General features: G+C 36.5%; 2 protein-coding genes and 1 pseudogene across 2 annotated transcripts; 1 reads left to right on the top strand and 2 right to left on the bottom strand.

The window, feature by feature from the left end:
• Positions 1–1,240: 1,240 nt before the first annotated feature.
• LOC108253226 lies at positions 1,241–6,880 on the bottom strand (annotated as a pseudogene).
• Positions 6,881–7,946: 1,066 nt separating this feature from the next.
• LOC103515689 (fatty acyl-CoA reductase wat-like) lies at positions 7,947–15,860 on the bottom strand (the record flags this gene model as incomplete). Its single annotated transcript, XM_026828296.1, has 4 exons — positions 15,750–15,860; positions 14,749–14,963; positions 9,820–10,040; positions 7,947–9,271 (listed from the first exon to the last, which is right to left on the bottom strand). Coding segments are annotated over exons 1-4 (1,872 nt in total), but the record flags the coding sequence as incomplete, so codon positions are not given.
• A 13-nt stretch (positions 15,861–15,873) lies between these two features.
• Positions 15,874–19,254, top strand: LOC103515688 (frequenin-1-like). Its single transcript, XM_026828295.1, has 2 exons — positions 15,874–15,956; positions 18,279–19,254. Exons 1-2 carry the CDS (start codon positions 15,921–15,923, stop codon positions 18,495–18,497), a joined length of 255 nt encoding a protein of 84 aa, XP_026684096.1. The 5' UTR covers positions 15,874–15,920; the 3' UTR covers positions 18,498–19,254.
• Positions 19,255–19,537: the final 283 nt, after the last annotated feature.

Here is a 19,537-nt window from a genome sequence, read left to right as displayed (position 1 = left end):
CGAAGAAGAAATAAGGGAGAAAAGAGAAAGGGAAGAAGGAACCAGGGAGAAAAGAGAAAGGGAAAAAGGAACCAGGGAGAAAAGAGAAAGGGAAAAAGGAACAACGGAGAAAAGAGAAAGGGAAGAAGGAACAACGGAGAAAAGAGAAAGGGGAGAAGGAACAAGGGAAAAAAGAGAAAGGGAAGAAGGAACAAGGGAGAAAAGAGAAAGGGAAGAAGGAACAAGAGGAAAAGAGAAAGGGAAGAAGGAACAACGGAGAAAAGAGAAAGGGAAGAAGGAACAACGGAGAAAAGAGAAAGGGAAGAAGGAACAAGGGAGAAAAGAGAAAGGGGAGAAGGAACAGCCTGACTGTCAGAGCAATGTAATTGGTCTAAAAAAGCTTCCGACATCTAGGTCTTGTAATATGGCCATTTCCATGAAAACTCGCTTCTTAGAAAAGATTATTACCCGTGGGAAAACTGCTGAGATTAAGTTTCTGAACAGAAGTCGTAATTTGTATGAACGCCGTGTAACTATTTGATTATGCAATATGCAATGGAAGAAGAATTAGTGGAGATGGCGGGATTACTTTTCAATTTTTCAAAGATGTCAACATTCCCAAATTCCCAATATCTTCTTTTCATTTGGAATACTGGGTTTAAACAGGGGAACAAGGGGAGAAAAGGGAAGAAGGAACAAGGGGAAAAGAGAAAGGGAAGAAGGAACAAAAGAAGGAAATTATGAAAATTGAATCTCGCGAAGTAAAGACAAGAGGAATAAAGGACTGTCACCGGGATAAGCAGACATTTAGCTGCAGGTGAGAAAAGGAGACACTTTAGAAGTGCTAAGTTTATTCAATTTGTTATCCCTTGTGAAAAATCGTACGGGAGACACTTTCTTGACATAAGTAGGTATATCTCCTCTCATGAGGAATGGCAATTAATTAAGAAATTGGAAAAACAACTCTTTATTTTCAGTAAACGTCTCGACAAAAACTTTAGGTATATCTAGAGGTTATATTTTATACTTTCTTACTGTTTAAGGTCGTTGAAAAAAGAGACTTTTTCTAATTCAGAAACAGTTTACCGAATGTTAAGCCCACCACTCACGCTCAGACGAGACGGTCTGAGCGAAAAATCACGACGAAGAGTGACGAAAAATCACCTCTGAATTCCGATGTCACGGATGACATAGGTACCTATGTAGGTTTATGCTGAAAAAGCACCCAGTATCGGAAAATATGTATGTAAGTAAGGTTTATTGGACCCACTTCTCTTTCTTGGATCAAGATCTCGACTTTGGATTTGGATATCCCTAAGATCAAGACTAGACTAGACTAAACTAAACCTAATTTTAATTTAATATTACGGAGTATAAACAAACTCAACCAACACAGTAAGTAAACAAGTACCAATTTGATTGTGGTAAGCACAATAAAGTCAGCTATTAGCATATACCGATGTTTTGTTACGTATAATTTCTTCGTTACCGGAACATGTATCGCGTATTTTGAAAGACTTCGGTGAAGGTTCAAGTGGAAAAATAGCCATGAAACCTTTTTCATGCTGAAGCCAAACATTTTTCTATCCTTGCTATTTAAGGTGTTGAATAATTTAAGTGCATTATCATTTGTAAAGGACCATTCGTTGATGGAAAAATTAGCAATGGTGGTGTTGAGGAAAAACACTTTCCTATAGATCTTCATAAGTTGTGCCTTTTTACCAGAAAGCTTTTCAAGGAACACAAAAAACACAAGAGTTGGTAGAAGGTTGTACAGATAAAAGTAAGTGAAATACAACCACTTTTTGCCCGTTGGGTTGTGATGAATACACCAAAGACTTTTCTCGCACCCCTCCTTGGCTTGGTTACTATAATAAATTGTTAGCTCGGTGGATTTTCCCAACGCAATGGGATTTTCAACACAACTTACCATGTGATAAATGCGATCTGAATGTTCACCATTAGATTTATTAGAAACAGATTGATTAGAGATGACAGAATCTGCAAGGTTTTGAGTTTGAGTTGACATTTTAAAAGAATCATCAGTATCAGGAACATTGTTGTTGTATTTATCAATGAATTTCTCTTTTATATTCTGTTTAATATAGTTCACATGATTTGTAGTGTCATAGTTTCCATGGTTTATTTCATAGTTTACATCAAGCTTTTTGATTGATTCCTCTTCAACATTGTTATTTGGATCAATCAGCTTTGCTTCAACATTCTGATCGCTTCTGGTGATGGTGTCCAATTTCTTTACACGTCTAGCAACGTCCCATGCTGCTGCAAGTAGAATATTGACAACAAGATCTCCAGGTACCATATCAACTATATTGCTCGTGTTTTGATAGACGGTTCGCATTATTCCGAGACCTACAGCAACATACATTGCTGTCAGACCGTTCATTCCTTTTACCCACATAGGACAAGGTTCCTCTACCACTGGCATTACAATATGAACACTGATAGCTTTGTTCGAAATGCAACTCCACTTTTGTTCTTAACTTCTATTTTACATTTACAAGTTTTCACAAGATGTTTGTACATAAACATATTAATTCCATAATGTTCAAGTTTTGTTGCAATTCCCTCGTTTCGAAATGTGAAGAAAAATACTTATATTAAAATCCGTAAATTTACCATAACCTGCATATCAACTCAGTTGTTACATTTTACAAATTGCATTAATATTTTATAATATGCGAATTTAAAATTTGAGGAAGTTTGTACTTCACCTACAGTAAAGTTGTGATCAAATTTATTGAACTCTCTTCAAAACGAGACATAATGACGAAAGAGCATCTATTTCTGGCGACACAGAGTGTGTTCAAACATCCTGTTTCATTTTGAGAAAAGTTTTCTGACAAGACGAACTTCATCATGTTATTGTAAGTTTAGCGTTCTACGATATTTAGTATTCAATATTTAGTAGGTCAATATAAACTTGGACCAAACAGCTATACTGTATTTTGTACAGTATAAACACATGTTCAGGAAATTGGAAAATTTTCACTTTATGGGTTGACTTTAAAAAGCAATGTTTTCGGACGTTTTCGCTCCAGCAGCTCGCACAAATAGGAATCGTTCCTAAAGTTAAAAGAAAGGCTACCGTTGCCATGAACTATCCAAAGTTTTCAAATTGGAAATTTATATTTTTTTACATACCTTTGTAAAACGCCTGTATTTCAGATTCTTCTGCGTCAAATTCGATTAGCTTGTCACTCAGAGCATCTTCATCACGTTTGTCATAGAAGTCCAGGATAGTTTGAGGTGCATTCTCTTCAGATTTGAATGGATCATCCGTTATTTCTTCTATTGACTTTTTTCGTCTCCGTTTCAAACTCCCATGGACAGAATTATTGCCCATGGTCTTAATGTTTTCGATCAAGTCTTGAAATATTTTGAAAGTTGATAAAGCGCTCTCTCCAATATCTTATCGTGTCTAATTCTGAGTTTTATTGGTTTTCCAATGTGTTGTTTTCACAATTCACTTAAGTGTCTTCGTTTTCTAAAGGTAATAGGTAATGCTATTTAAAAGTTTCAGACTTGTCCGTCAAAAACGACGGGTTCTCTGATACGAAGCTTCACCAAAAATTATACCGAGAAACAGCCCTGAATGGTTGTTTTTTTTCTATATGAATACAATAAATTTCCACCTGGAGCCAGAATGTAAATATGAGAGTCAGAATGTTAAAATCTCCACGGAATAAACACTACGTACATTACGTACACAGTTTTGCTGAAAATTTTCATCTGTACGCTCCCCCGAGTCAAGTGTTGTGAAATAATTCATGAAGTATAGGTACTTTTCTAAATCCACTCGGTGGTTAAACATTGTGAAATCTAAATACATAGTTCATATTTATATGGAAATATGTACTTACCTTATCAGATGTATTTGTGGAAACTGTAAGTGCCACACTATATGGTAAGGTGGTATTTATATTGGGCTGGACTTTTTTTTCGATCATGCATAAACTAAAAGTTCAAACTAAGAGCTAAGAAGAGCTAAACTAGAAATTAAAAGAGGTAAGCTAGAAATTAAGAGCTCTGCTTGAAAGAATTTCTACAAAGATTAAAGATGATTTAGGTAATTACGCTAAAAATAAAATACTTATTATTAACAAATTTAGTGTACAAAGTTATCTCTATTTTCTTATGAACCAGACGTGTTTGTATATTTACAATATTTGTAGGCATGAGGGATATACAAAATCCACACAGATTAAACGGTAATGCGAAAAGAATGGACATTGGACATAAATGTATTCGCCATAAATATCGGATTCAAACCTCTGAATTCCGATGTCACGGATGACATAGGTACCTATGTAGGTTTATGCTGAAAAAGCACCCAGTATCGGAAAATATGTATTCTTGCCTCGAAAGAGGATGTAGATTTTGTTGATGTCTGTTGTCCGCAATAGTTTCTCCAACAGGATGGTTCCGACAAACCCTGACGCCCCTGTCATGAGAACATTTTTCCCTGAAACCAAACAGTTCCTTCAGTAAGATACCTACATGACCATTGCCTTTATTTCTTGAATATTGCGAGTGAGAACACACTGAACACTGATAGCTTTGTTCGAAATGCAACTCCACTTTTGTTCTCAACTTCTATTCGTAGCGAACACGCGAAGCCCCCGGGGGGTGGAGGGGGGCGAAGCCCCCCTCCCGAGCACGAAGTGCGAGTACATTGTTTATACTGCCAGCATACTCGTAGGACTGAAAAGTCCCTTTACTCTCGCAGTCTAAACACGCAGTCTAAAACAAACACGCGTACCTAAGCAAGATGGGAAATTTTTTAACTGACATGGAGATTGTAGGCTATAGATTTAGATCGCTTAGATTCATATTGTGTGAAATCTTAAATACTTATTATATAAAATTAGCAATTAATTGTATTATGTATCATTTAAAATTAAAGCTATTATGGAGCAGGAATAATATTTTGAAAACGATTAAATAATTATATCCATTACCTATGGTTTAATCATATAAATAATTAGATTGGTATTAAAATGAGGTAATCTCGTTATACATATCTAGGTAACTATGTACATAATCAATATGTATAATTATCTATCGAGCTAATGTATACGTATATCTCATCACAACACGTATATCTCATCACAACTTGACTGAAATTGTAAAATAATATAGAATACATTGCATTTTTAACAAGCTTTTTTGTATGAATAACCGTAACACTCTTCCATAATACTTTTTACCCAAACATTTTCCAAAACTGAATACGTAAACTGTAAACCTACTAATAATAGTGTAGGTAGGTATAATAATTAGCAACGATATATCTGAAATACATAATAATTAGGTATCTAGGTATTTAATTTAAATAAATTCAGAGGTATCTGAAACCCAATATAATCCCTGCTGCCTGCTGGAAAACCTTTTTTATTAACGACCTAGACCTAGCACATCCCCAAAATGACAAACATATAATGTACCAAGCGTTTTTGCTTAGTGTGTATGTGTTGGGCATGGGTTTGATTAGGATATCATTTAGGACAGTGAGTTCTGTATGCGAACATGAATTAATTATTTGTTCCATTTCAATGTGAGTGTACAGGGGCTCATAGAACTTTTCTTCTATTTTCTTAATATTACAGTTGCTGTAAGCCGTAGACACGTAAATGAACGAATCCAGATTTTTCATTTCTTCAGCCATTTTTAGCAATTTTTCTGTACCTGAAAATCAAACAAAGTCAATCGTCAACCTATTAGAAAGCGTTCATAAAAGTCGATTTCTAAAATGTCCTAAACAACTATGGCGTACACCAACTGAAACTATAAGTACTTTGCTGACCTCATTTCCTGTCCCTTCGTCCCTTGTCCCTTTTTCCTTTTCCCCTTTCAGACATTCGTTCTTTTTCAATCCCTTCTAAACTTTGTTTGAATGAAATATTCATATTTCTGAGAGACAAGGAAAGCAGAAAAAGGAAAGCAAGAATCACATTGAGATTTCAACCGAGTCATCTCATTACATTTTGTCTTTTGTTTCAGTTTTATTACTTTTCCGCCCCCACTTCTGTCTTATCTAGTTTTTTCTTGCCCTTCAGTATTCTATTTCTAAGTAGATTTTGTAAAGTGAGCTTCAAATTTCACTTTTTTAATGGTAGAGATTTTGAATAACCTTTTTCTCGCCAGTACTGATCAAGATTCGTAGAATTGCGAAAAATTGCATAACGTCAAGGGGGGAAAGGAAAGCAAGAATCACATTGAGATTTCAACCGAGTCATCTCATTACATTTTGTCTTTTGTTTCAGTTTTATTACTTTTCCGCCCCGACTTTTGTCTTATCTATTTATTCTATTTCTTTTGTAAAGTGAGCTTCAAATTTCACTTTTTTAATGGTAGAGATTTTGAATAACCTTTTTCTCGCCAGTACTGATCAAGATTAGTAGAATTGCGAAAAATTGCAAAACGTCAAGGGGGGAATTTTCATTTTCATATGTCATATAACATATAATATAACCTACCTTTACAATTGATTTCAAAGGCTGTCTGGAAATGCTCATCGAACTTGACTGTGGCTGCCACATGGAACACAATATTGACGTCTTCTCTCAGAACTTCCTTTGCCTTTTCGTCAAGTCCTAGGCCATCCGATTGCAAATCTGCCGTGAGCACTACTATTCTCTCGGTGAAATTTACATTTTCTTTCCTCAAGAGGTCGAAAGCATCGTCGGCAAAGAAGTCCCTCAGTCGACTTTTCGTCAAGTCCTAGGCCATCCGATTGCAAATCTGCCGTGAGCACTACTATTCTCTCGGTGAAATTTACATTTTCTTTCCTCAAGCGGTCGAAAGCATCGTCGGCAAAGAAGTCCCTCAGTCGGTCGTCCAAACTTTGTGATTTCTTGCCTCGAAAGAGGATGTAGATTTTGCACACACACACACACACACACACACACACACACACACACACACACACACACACACACACACACACACACACACACACACACACACAATGCCAATTAGATAAGTAGATACATAGGTATACGAGTTGTTTCTAAATATGTATTTAGATTGTTACTTATGTTTGTACCTAGATAATGAGTAAACTTGTAAACTATGCTAAATAATTATTATTTAATATGATCACGAATAGGTATTTATAAGCTATGAAACCATATCGCAAAAATCACACATATTTTTAACTACCTATCACAGACCTATTTGTGATATAGTTAACTTATACACTGCAGGCTTTGGCAGGCCCATCTTCGGAAACCAATTTAACTATCAAATTGATCTTTTTACATATATCCAAAAAATTTACTTTTTTAATCTTTTCAGGATTTTAACTTATCAAGCGTTCGAACGTCAAGAGTTCGAAGCGCCGCGCCCGGTTAGTTTAACAAGGACTATTGGGGAAAACGAAAAATAACACCATAAATACCATATGATTTACATCGTGTTGTTTGTTGAAATTTGAATATGATTATCAATTAGAAACGAACAAGGACTATTGGGGAAAACGAAAAATAACACCATAAATACCATATGATTTACATCGTGTTGTTTGTTGAAATTTGAATATGATTACCAATTAGAAACGTGCTCGCATTATGTGACAAATCATTGTTATTTCTTGCTCTTGGGTTACCTTTGTTCATGTAATATTCATATATCCGATGAATCGGTCCTATATTAATTAATTATTCTGATGAGTCCCCATAATACGAGTCTGTTCATACATAGTAGATAAGTATGTACCTAATTATTCCTATTGTAGCTTTTTTTTTTTACCTAAATACAATTTGAGGCGCGTGTAGAATAGAATACAGTAGAACCTCGATTATTTCAACTAATTGGGACCGGGGGGTAGTTGAAATGATCTTTTCCTCTGATAAGATAGGATATTCTTTGAAAGATAGACAAAAAAAATGGATTTTGGAGTTGAAATAATGGAAGTTAAAATAATAGAAAGTTGAAATAATCGAGGTTCTAAAGTCAGCTATTAGCATATACCGATGTTTTGTTACGTATAATTTCTTCGTTACCGGAACATGTATCGCGTATTTTGAAAGACTTCGGTGAAGGTTCAAGTGGAAAAATAGCCATGAAACCTTTTTCATGCTGAAGCCAAACATTTTTCTATCCTTGCTATTTAAGGTGTTGAATAATTTAAGTGCATTATCATTTGTAAAGGACCATTCGTTGATGGAAAAATTAGCAATGGTGGTGTTGAGGAAAAACACTTTCCTATAGATCTTCATAAGTTGTGCCTTTTTACCAGAAAGCTTTTCAAGGAACACAAAAAACACAAGAGTTGGTAGAAGGTTGTACAGATAAAAGTAAGTGAAATACAACCACTTTTTGCCCGTTGGGTTGTGATGAATACACCAAAGACTTTTCTCGCACCCCTCCTTGGCTTGGTTACTATAATAAATTGTTAGCTCGGTGGATTTTCCCAACGCAATGGGATTTTCAACACAACTTACCATGTGATAAATGCGATCTGAATGTTCACCATTAGATTTATTAGAAACAGATTGATTAGAGATGACAGAATCTGCAAGGTTTTGAGTTTGAGTTGACATTTTAAAAGAATCATCAGTATCAGGAACATTGTTGTTGTATTTATCAATGAATTTCTCTTTTATATTCTGTTTAATATAGTTCACATGATTTGTAGTGTCATAGTTTCCATGGTTTATTTCATAGTTTACATCAAGCTTTTTGATTGATTCCTCTTCAACATTGTTATTTGGATCAATCAGCTTTGCTTCAACATTCTGATCGCTTCTGGTGATGGTGTCCAATTTCTTTACACGTCTAGCAACGTCCCATGCTGCTGCAAGTAGAATATTGACAACAAGATCTCCAGGTACCATATCAACTATATTGCTCGTGTTTTGATAGACGGTTCGCATTATTCCGAGACCTACAGCAACATACATTGCTGTCAGACCGTTCATTCCTTTTACCCACATAGGACAAGGTTCCTCTACCACTGGCATTACAATGGAAGGTCGAACAATACCTAATGGAAGTTTATCCATTTTTTCTCTAACCATCTGTTCACAAGCGTTTTTGCTTAGTGTGTATGTGTTGGGCATGGGTTTGATTAGGATATCATTTAGGACAGTGAGTTCTGTATGCGAACATGAATTAATTATTTGTTCCATTTCAATGTGAGTGTACAGGGGCTCATAGAACTTTTCTTCTATTTTCTTAATATTACAGTTGCTGTAAGCCGTAGACACGTAAATGAACGAATCCAGATTTTTCATTTCTTCAGCCATTTTTAGCAATTTTTCTGTACCTGAAAATCAAACAAAGTCAATCGTCAACCTATTAGAAAGCGTTCATAAAAGTCGATTTCTAAAATGTCCTAAACAACTATGGCGTACACCAACTGAAACTATAAGTACTTTGCTGACCTCATTTCCTGTCCCTTCGTCCCTTGTCCATTTTTCCTTTTCCCCTTTCAGACATTCGTTCTTTTTCAATCCCTTCTAAACTTTGTTTGAATGAAATATTCATATTTCTGAGAGACAAGGAAAGCAGAAAAAGGAAAGCAAGAATCACATTGAGATTTCAACCGAGTCATCTCATTACATTTTGTCTTTTGTTTCAGTTTTATTACTTTTCCTACTTTTCCGCCCCCACTTCTGTCTTATCGAGTTTTTTCAGTATTCTATTTCTAAGTAGATTTTGTAAAGTGAGCTTCAAATTTCACTTCTTTAATTATAGAGATTTTGAATGCCCTTTTTTTCGCCAGTACTGATCAAGATTCGTAGAATTGCGAAAAATTGCATAACGTCAAGGGGGAAATTTTCATTTTCATATGTCATATAACATATAACCTACCTTTACAATTGATTTCAAAGGCTGTCTGGAAATGCTCATCGAACTTGACTGTGGCTGCCACATGGAACACAATATTGACGTCTTCTCTCAGAACTTTCTTTTCCTTTTCGTCAAGTCCTAGGCCATCCGATTGCAAATCTGCCGTGAGCACTACTATTCTCTCGGTGAAATTTGCATTTTCTTTCCTCAAGCGGTCGAAAGCATCGTCGGCAAAGAAGTCCCTCAGTCGTCATTTCCCGATTTTGAAAATTTGGACCGATTGCAATACTTTCATTACTTGTATAGCTCCGCTATACTGTTAGTAATAGAAAGTAAAAACACAAAGGCCAATTGACAAAAAAAAACGTATTCTAATGATGCCACTTTTTAATGCATCGTTTTTAATTTTGAAAACTACTCAGGCATGTTTGTGGAACACGTATAGCTGTACAACTGTACATAGGATACTTTGGTACTTAGCAACCCATAATAACGTATTCTAATGATGCCACTTTTTAATGCATCGTTTTTAATTTTGAAAACTACTCAGGCATGTTTGTGGAACACGTATAGCTGTACATAGGATACTTTGGTACTTAGCAACCCATAATATAGAATTGTGTTTACAGGTCTTTGCACCATTATGACCCAATTTTCCACGATTTTGATCCAGGGCTAATTTCACGAATTTGAATTATTGAATATGGTTTTGAATTCTTGTAGGATTAGCTCTAACAATAAATGAGCTCTAATAATTAGAGACTGTTCTTGTTAGTTACCGAGAGCTCTGTACCGATAGTGCCGGCCTAGCGCTTTCTTTTATTGGGCCCAATGTGACGTCATTATTTATTTCTATGTCCGTAAGATAGACATGACAGTTAAATATCTTGATTAAAAGTCTGTAGGTCGGAGATGCTTTCTTTAATCCCCTCTTGAGACCAAAATTTGACGAAGAAATAAAAAAATCCATTCCCAGTGAAGATTAGGCTTAATAAGATGTGCATCGTAAAAGCAGTAAGCAGTTCAGGGGTTCATATAAAGTATAAGACTAAAAACTCTAAAAAGACTCCCTACCTCCCCAAGCCTGATATAATATTTACGAGTGTCATTTTCTTTCTATGTCCGTAAGATAGACATGACAGTTAAATATCTTGATTAAAAGTCTGTAGGTCGGAGATGCTTTCTTTAATCCCCTCTTGAGGCCGAAATTTGACGAAGAAATAAAAAAAAATCCATTCAAAGTGAAGATTAGGCTTAATAAGATGTGCATCGTAAAAGCAGTAAGCAGTTCAGGGGTTCATATAAGTTTAGTATAAGACTAAAAACTCTAAAAAGACTCCCTACCTCCCCAAGCCTGATATAATATGTACGAGTGTCATTTTCGTCATAATCTCTAAGTAAATGACCCGATGGGAATAAATTTTATTGTCAACTAATTTGGAATTTCCTATTATGCAAATGAAGCTTTTTATTTAGTTCGTCACTTCAAAGTCATTTGAAATTTAAAATCGAATATTTTGTTTTTCCTGGATTCGACCTAGCAGTGCGTGTGTCTGGGGTCAATCGTCTGGGCATATCAGAAATAGCTGAAATGGCTGAAATGAATATCAGAAATGGCTATTTCGGGGTGCGCTCAGCCTTGTGAGGATTTAAATATTAAATTTCAAATGGAAGTCATTTGAATTTGAAAATCAATCCAATTTTATATTTTTTCTTGGTCCAAATTAGCATAGCTACTAAGATAATAAGTATAGCCGAGGTCAGTCGTTGGGGCATAACTACCAGGAGTAGCCTCATGTCGAACAATAAAATTAGTGAATCTACATACCATAATATCCCTCTCCAACACAAGAGGACTTTAGTTTAAAAAATAAAAAAAATAAATAAAAAAAAAATGCTGTGAAAAGTAATAAAGTTGGAAAAGTTGTGGAATGTTATTACGTTGGAAAAAGGTGAGTGGGAAAGTGGGAGAGCCACTTGAATTTTTTAAAACTTTTAAAAAATGTTCTCGCCTTGTGTTTTTATTTACATTTTTGCCACTTCTGTTCTCTGTTCCCAAGGGTTCCCCACTATCCCCCTCACAGAACTTACCCTACTTGATGGGCTTCCGACTCTAAACACAATACAACGAATAGTAACTTGATAAAATTCTATACAGGATACAGGCAGGCAGCAGTAGATGTGTTTTTATTTACATTTTTGCCACTTCTGTTCTCTGTTCCCAAGGGTTCCCCACTATCCCCCTCACAGAACTTACCCTACTTGATGGGCTTACGACTCTAAACACAATACAACGAATAGTAACTTGATAAAATTCTATACAGGATACAGGCAGGCAGCAGTAGATATGATGGCGATTATGAGATGAGTTGATGAGTCATGAGTGCCAAATTTATCTAAGGCGTAGGCTTGGGTTTCACTTTCGAATTCGGCCATAGCAAAAAAAAAGCCTTTCCATAACAATGAACATGATTGATTCTTCCTTCTTCTCTGACTGGGAATATATCTGCGGTGGTTTAAAAATAACCCAGGAAAATAATATTAAAATTAAAAACATACTATTGAAAATAAAAGAAAAAAAATAGACAAAGAGGAAATAAAATGAATTCCTGATTTTAATTCCAATAGATAGTGAAGATGATCTAACTACATCTATCTATAAATCTAGATCTTCTAGCAAGATACATACCACCATTTGATAGATAGCGTCCACAATGTTGTACATTTCTTCTCTCGTGATAAAACCATCGTTGTCGACATCGTACAATCTGAATGCCCCTGCAACATGAATCAAAATAGGTAACGGGTCACAACAACCTGTGCAAAAAAACTACCGTCTACATACAAATACGACACAAGACATAATACCGGCTCCATACGAATAAGACCCATATGTGTAGAGTAGATCTAGAGGACTTTAAAACAGTCTAAACACCACCTGATAACCCAGGTTACCTACTAGTTAGGTATACAATTTTGCATGTTCAAAGTAATTTTAGTTAGAAAAAGGATTCAAACCCAGCACTCCCGGATTAAGAATCAGTGCCCTGAGGTTAGAGGGCGAACATCTCTAGAGATCTAGAGGTGCTCTTGGGGATCTTTGAAAGGAAAATTGTATTTATTTTCAAAGGGAGATCCTAATACAATATTTTCAACAGATACATAGTGGAAAATAGATGCAGAGAAGAAGCCCACCATATTCTCGTAAAGCCAAATGGGCAAATAAATAAATATTAAGGTGCAAGGGGAAAGGGTAAAGGAAACCCCATCATCATCAAGACTTCTTGACCCTTAAAATCTTCCCACTTACAGCGGGATTTTGACCAGAGCTATCATTAAAAAGGGGCGAGAGAAAAAAAAGGCTTTTATGTCAGATGAAATACAGGGCAAACCCGAAATTTGGGAACCGACTGTGATATTACGCTACAAATTTAGATTATGCGAGTATTTTGAGTCAAAGGTAAAAATGCATGGGTAACAATGACAGATGGACAGTGCACAGTGCACAATTGCACATCGTCTATTAGTTTTAACAGGAAAAACGTTTTTTCGTCTGATGCCGACCACTTACGCCCAGAGGGTCTGCCAGACAATCGGTATGTGTATGGCAGAAAAAAATTTCAAACCTCGGCCTGTGAGACAGTCCGAGAGACCTAGGTCTGAGTGTGAGTGGCTGGCATACTCTGGCATAGGTAGGTACTAAGGTTATTGAGGGTAAAAGGTAACCACAAAATATGTTCATATCTACTGCTGCCTGCCTGTATCCTGTATAGAATTTTATCAAGTTACTATTCGTTGTATTGTGTTTAGAGTCGTAAGCCCATCAAGTAGGGTAAGTTCTGTGAGGGGGATAGTGGGGAACCCTTGGGAACAGAGAACAGAAGTGGCAAAAATGTAAATAAAAACACAAGGCGAGAACATTTTTTAAAAGTTTTAAAAAATTCAAGTGGCTCTCCCACTTTCCCACTCACCTTTTTCCAACGTAATAACATTCCACAACTTTTCCAACTTTATTACTTTTCACAGCATTTTTTTTTTATTTATTTTTTTTATTTTTTAAACTAAAGTCCTCTTGTGTTGGAGAGGGATATTATGGTATGTAGATTCACTAATTTTATTGTTCGACATGAGGCTACTCCTGGTAGTTATGCCCGAACGACTGACCTCGTCAATACTTATTATCTTAGTAGCTATGCTAATTTGGACCAAGAAAAAACATAAAATTGATTGATTTTCAATTTCAAATGACTCCCATTTCAAATTTAAATCCTCACAAGGCTGAGCGCACCCCGAAATAGCCAGCTATTCCTGATATGTCCAGACGACTGACCCCAGACACACGCACTGCTAGGTCGAGTCCAGGAAAAACAAAATGTTCGATTTTAAATTTCAAATGACTTTGAAGTGATGAACTAAATAAAAAGCTTCATTTGCATAATAGGAAATTCCAAATTAGTTGACAATTTATTCCCATCGGGTCATTTACTTAGAAATTATGACGAAAATGACACTCGTAGGTACATATTATATCAGGCTTGGGGAGGTAGGGAGTCTTTTTAGAGTTTTTAGTCTTATTCTTATATGAACCTAGAAATTAGCCCCAACTGAAATAACAAAATTGTCATTTCAACGGTTTGGTGAATTCAACAAGTTTTGAGCTCTTTAACCTGTTTATATATTATATTGTACTTTTTGGTCTCCATTTGATCTTTTTTACCTCAAGCCCAATAAAACCCTTAGGAGACCCATGCTCAATTTTCAGTGCACGTTGGTCTTTATTACCTCAAGCCCCAAGCGACTCTTCATTTCCAACCAAAAACCGCATATAAATTGACTTCTCGAAAGCCTGCGATATGTTAAGTGAGTCGGTGAACTTTCAAACCTGAGCCGCCAGGGCTGTCGATCGGCCGCTAGTGCAGTCCTAAATCAATTCAAATAAACGAAATTTACGAGGCGGCTGAGGCCGAGGCGGGACTGGAGCCAGAGGGGGCCACATTGGAGGAGTCCCCCAAGGAGAGAGCCTGGACTATCCTCGGATCCGCTTTACTACCTTCCCGGAACTCTTCCAGTGTCAGTCTGTCGTCGTGATTCTTGTCCATCTGATCGAAGATCTTGTCCACTCGCTTCTGCGGCGTGTTCTCGTCCTCGGACTGAGGCTGTTGACCCTGTAACCATGCCAAGAGCCAGACACCAACGAATCAAATAAGGCCAAGTAGGTATTTACTCAAAAAAGAAACCCAAATGGTATATTATACAGAATTTCAAAAACTGCTGAATGCTTCAATGTAACCTGCAAACAAAAATTTCAACGACTGCTGAAACCCTCCAAGAGAACCAAGGATTCCAAGGATCCACACTTCTGTGGGTATAGGTACTACCAAAGGCCATTCTAAATTAAAGTATGAAGGAATCGTAGAAAAATCATACATTTGTAGCTCGTATCAAATTTCGGGTTTGCCCTGTATTTCATCTGACATAAAAGCCTTTTTTTTCTCTCGCCCCTTTTTAATGATAGCTCTGGTCAAAATCCCGCTGTAAGTGGGAAGATTTTAAGGGTCAAGAAGTCTTGATGATGATGGGGTTTCCTTTACCCTTTCCCCTTGCACCTTTATATTTATTTGCCCATTTGGCTTTACGAGAATATGGTGGGCTTCTTCTCTGCATCTATTTTCCACTATGTATCTGTTGAAAATATTGTATATTGTATTAGGATCTCCCTTTGAAAATAAATACAATTTTCCTTTCAAAGATCCCCAAGAGCACCTCTAGATCTCTAGAGATGTTCGCCCTCTAACCTCAGGGCACTGATTCTTAATCCGGGAGTGCTGGGTTTGAATCCTTTTTCTAACTAAAATTACTTTGAACATGCAAAATTGTATACCTAACTAGTAGGTAACCTGGGTTATCAGGTGGTGTTTAGACTGTTTTAAAGTCCTCTAGATCTATTCTACACATATGGGTCTTATTCGTATGGAGCCGGTATTTTGTCTTGTGTCGTATTTGTATGTAGACGGTAGTTTTTTTGCACAGGTTGTTGTGACCCGTTGCCTATTTTGATTCATGTTGCAGGGGCATTCAGATTGTACGATGTCGACAACGATGGTTTTATCACGAGAGAAGAAATGTACAACATTGTGGACGCTATCTATCAAATGGTGGTATGTATCTTGCTAGAAGATCTAGATTTATAGATAGATGTAGTTAGATCATCTTCACTATCTATTGGAATTAAAATCAGGAATTCATTTTATTTCCTCTTTGTCTATTTTTTTTTTCTTTTATTTTCAATAGTATGTTTTTAATTTTAATATTATTTTCCTGGGTTATTTTTAAACCACCGCAGATATATTCCCAGTCAGAGAAGAAGGAAGAATCAATCATGTTCATTGTTATGGAAAGGCTAATTTCGCTATGGCCGAATTCGAAAGTGAAACCCAAGCCTACGCCTTAGATAAATTTGGCACTCATGACTCATCAACTCATCTCATAATCGCCAACTCATTCAATATGAACATAAATAATTCATTGCTTTTTGCTTTCAAATATAACACGGCTGCTCCTCGATTTTTATATGTTCCAATTTTACGACTTTCCGCAGATCTGTAATTCACTCATGTGTACCTTCCCCTTATTCTTTTCCTATTCGTGAGCACCATCTGCATTAAATAAATTTTCATCATTTTCTCATCTCCTTTCTCCTCTCTTGCTACCTTCTCTTCTCCACCTCGTCCTAATTCTTCTCTTCCTCCATTTACCTAATTTGCTTCCTCCCTTTCCTCTCTCATTTTCCGTCGTTTTGCTTTTCCTCTTTCATCACGGTCTAATGCTATTACTTATGTATCACCTCTTCCTTTGTTCTCTCTGTGCCATGTGTCATTATTATTTTAACTTTCTTGCATCTAGTTGTCTGTTCCTTTTAACATCCCTCTTCGCCTTTTGCCGTACAAAGGAAAATCGTCTTCCTTTTTTCGCTCCACATGTCTTTCTATCGTGTCTTGTGATTTGCCCTTTCCTTTCAAGGTAAGTAGACATATAGGTATTTTATTTTTAACGTTTCCTCTTTCATTTAACGTTTTTTGAAAGCGTTTCTTTCCGTTTCCTTTTCTTCTTTCAAATAGACTCGACTTCTTATTCTTTCTTCAACATTTTTTGTACGCTTTTCAGCTTGGATTGTAGCTAGATTTTTTAGTGTCACGGAAATGTAGTCCTTACATTAATGATACTACGCTACATTAAAGCTCAATATAGTACCTCAACAGTTCGTTGTAATGGGAGACATGCTATAAATCTATAACCCTCCTGGGTTTATGGAATCAAGAGTTTGACAGGTAACATCTAAGAGTTTGACAGGCATTAATAATATAGGTTCATTGTTCATTACTATTGTCAATGATCTATGTTGTACGACTAAATACATCCAAGGGAATTGTTTTGTGTTGTTACTCATTGCGTATATCGTATAACATTGAAAATCCCTAGTACTAGCACACACTCAGTTGCTGAAACGAATGGTGTGCTGTACCTCTGTACTTTATAAAAGCGAATGTGGCACGTACCTTACGAGTTTGCTATCTGCCCCATAAAATTAATTTACGTGTAGCTTGTAAACTATAACATATCCTTCAGAGACCGATATTTGAAAGGTGCCGTGCTACCGTGTTGGTGTTGTACATAGTTACTCGTACGAGCTACAAATGCATGATTTTTCTACGATTCCCTCGTACTTTAATTTAGAATGGCCTTTGGTAGTATACCCACAGAAGTGTGGATTCTTGGAATCCTTGGTTCTCTTGGAGGGTTTCAGCAGTCGTTGAAATTTTTGTTTGCAGTTTACATTGAAGCATTCAGCAGTTTTTGAAATTCTGTATAATATACCATTTGGGTTTCTTTTTTGAGTAAATACTTGGCCTTATTTGATTCGTTGGTGTCTGGCTCTTGGCATGGTTACCAGAGATGTGCGAACCGCAAAATGCAAAATGCAAAATGCAAAATGCAAAATGTAAAATGTACATTTACATTTTACATTTCAAATTGGTTTTGAAAAAGCATTTTGCATTTTACATTTTAAATGCCTTTTTTGACCCATTTTACATATGAGCCAAAATGCTTTTTTTTTAAATGCTTTTTTGAAAAAAAATTCATGATTCGGCCCTAAACTCCCAGTAGAAAACAGGGTCTCCACTCCAAATTTTTAAAAATCACTAGATTCAAGGAAAAGAAATCACTAGATTTTTAAATTCTCCCAAATGGTAGTTTATTCGTGGTTTTTGAGGGTAGAAGTCTCATATACCCATGTAATATTTTTTATAGTGAAAACTCCTCTATAGACAATGGAAAAACTGGTTAACTTTTTTACTTTCTCTGACTCCAATAACTTTTTTTTAAAAACTAGCAGCATGCTATTGGCCAGATGGTCACCCATCCGGGTACTAACCACGCGCACCCGTGCTCAACTTCAGTGATCCATGCTATGGTTACAGGGTCAACAGCCTCAGTCCGAGGACGAGAACACGCCGCAGAAGCGAGTGGACAAGATCTTCGATCAGATGGACAAGAATCACGACGACAGACTGACACTGGAAGAGTTCCGGGAAGGTAGTAAAGCGGATCCGAGGATAGTCCAGGCTCTCTCCTTGGGGGACTCCTCCAATGTGGCCCCCTCTGGCTCCAGTCCCGCCTCGGCCTCAGCCGCCTCGTAAATTTCGTTTATTTGAATTGATTTAGGACTGCACTAGCGGCCGATCGACAGCCCTGGCGGCTCAGGTTTGAAAGTTCACCGACTCACTTAACATATCGCAGGCTTTCGAGAAGTCAATTTATATGCGGTTTTTGGTTGGAAATGAAGAGTCGCTTGGGGCTTGAGGTAATAAAGACCAACGTGCACTGAAAATTGAGCATGGGTCTCCTAAGGGTTTTATTGGGCTTGAGGTAAAAAAGATCAAATGGAGACCAAAAAGTACAATATAAACAGGTTAAAGAGCTCAAAATTTGTTGAATTCACCAAACCGTTGAAATGACAATTTTGTTATTTCAGTTGGGGCTAATTTCTGTCTTTGGATTCTCTTGACAAATGGGCTTTAAAAAAATATATGTATACTTTGTGGTCGACAGGTAATTAAAAAAGGAACTTTGTAGTCCTAATTGCATTGCCTTATTGTTAGACATTTTGTTCATAATATTATTCGTCCAAAATTTCTTATACGACTGGGAATTGAACCCAAAGTCTCTGACTCCAAGGCAAAGTTCCCTTAATACTTACTTAATTATTATTAATATGATAAAAATAATTTATTTTATTGATTTCATATTAGTATGTTCAATTGATGAACATGTGCCTCACAGCTGTTGTGCAGTCCATTTTTATTGTTTTGGTCTTTCTTTTTCTACAAAGTTTCTTTTTTCTGTTTTACGTTTTACTTTTTCTTTCTTCCGTTCCGAGATCCCTACTCTTCCGAGAAGGGATAGAAGAGTATGTTCAATTGATGAACATGTGCCTCACAGCTGTTGTGCAGTCCATTTTTATTGTTTTGGTCTTTCTTTTTCTACAAAGTTTCTTCTTTCTGTTTTACGTTTTACTTTTTCTTTCTTCCGTTCCGAGATCCCTACTCTTCCGAGAAGGGATAGAAGTTTTTTTTATTCACATGGGTAACCTAGATTTCACTCGTTCAATATGTCATGGAATGGGACTTGGATACTCTGGGACCCTGGGTTCAAAACCACGAGGGAAATATTCCATGCT

Source organism: Diaphorina citri, unplaced genomic scaffold (genome assembly GCF_000475195.1).
Source record: "Diaphorina citri unplaced genomic scaffold, Diaci psyllid genome assembly version 1.1 scaffold1398, whole genome shotgun sequence".
NCBI lineage: Eukaryota > Metazoa > Arthropoda > Insecta > Hemiptera > Psyllidae > Diaphorina > Diaphorina citri.
Note: the sequence above shows the minus strand (reverse complement) of the source record. Positions and strands in the feature narration are given on the sequence as shown.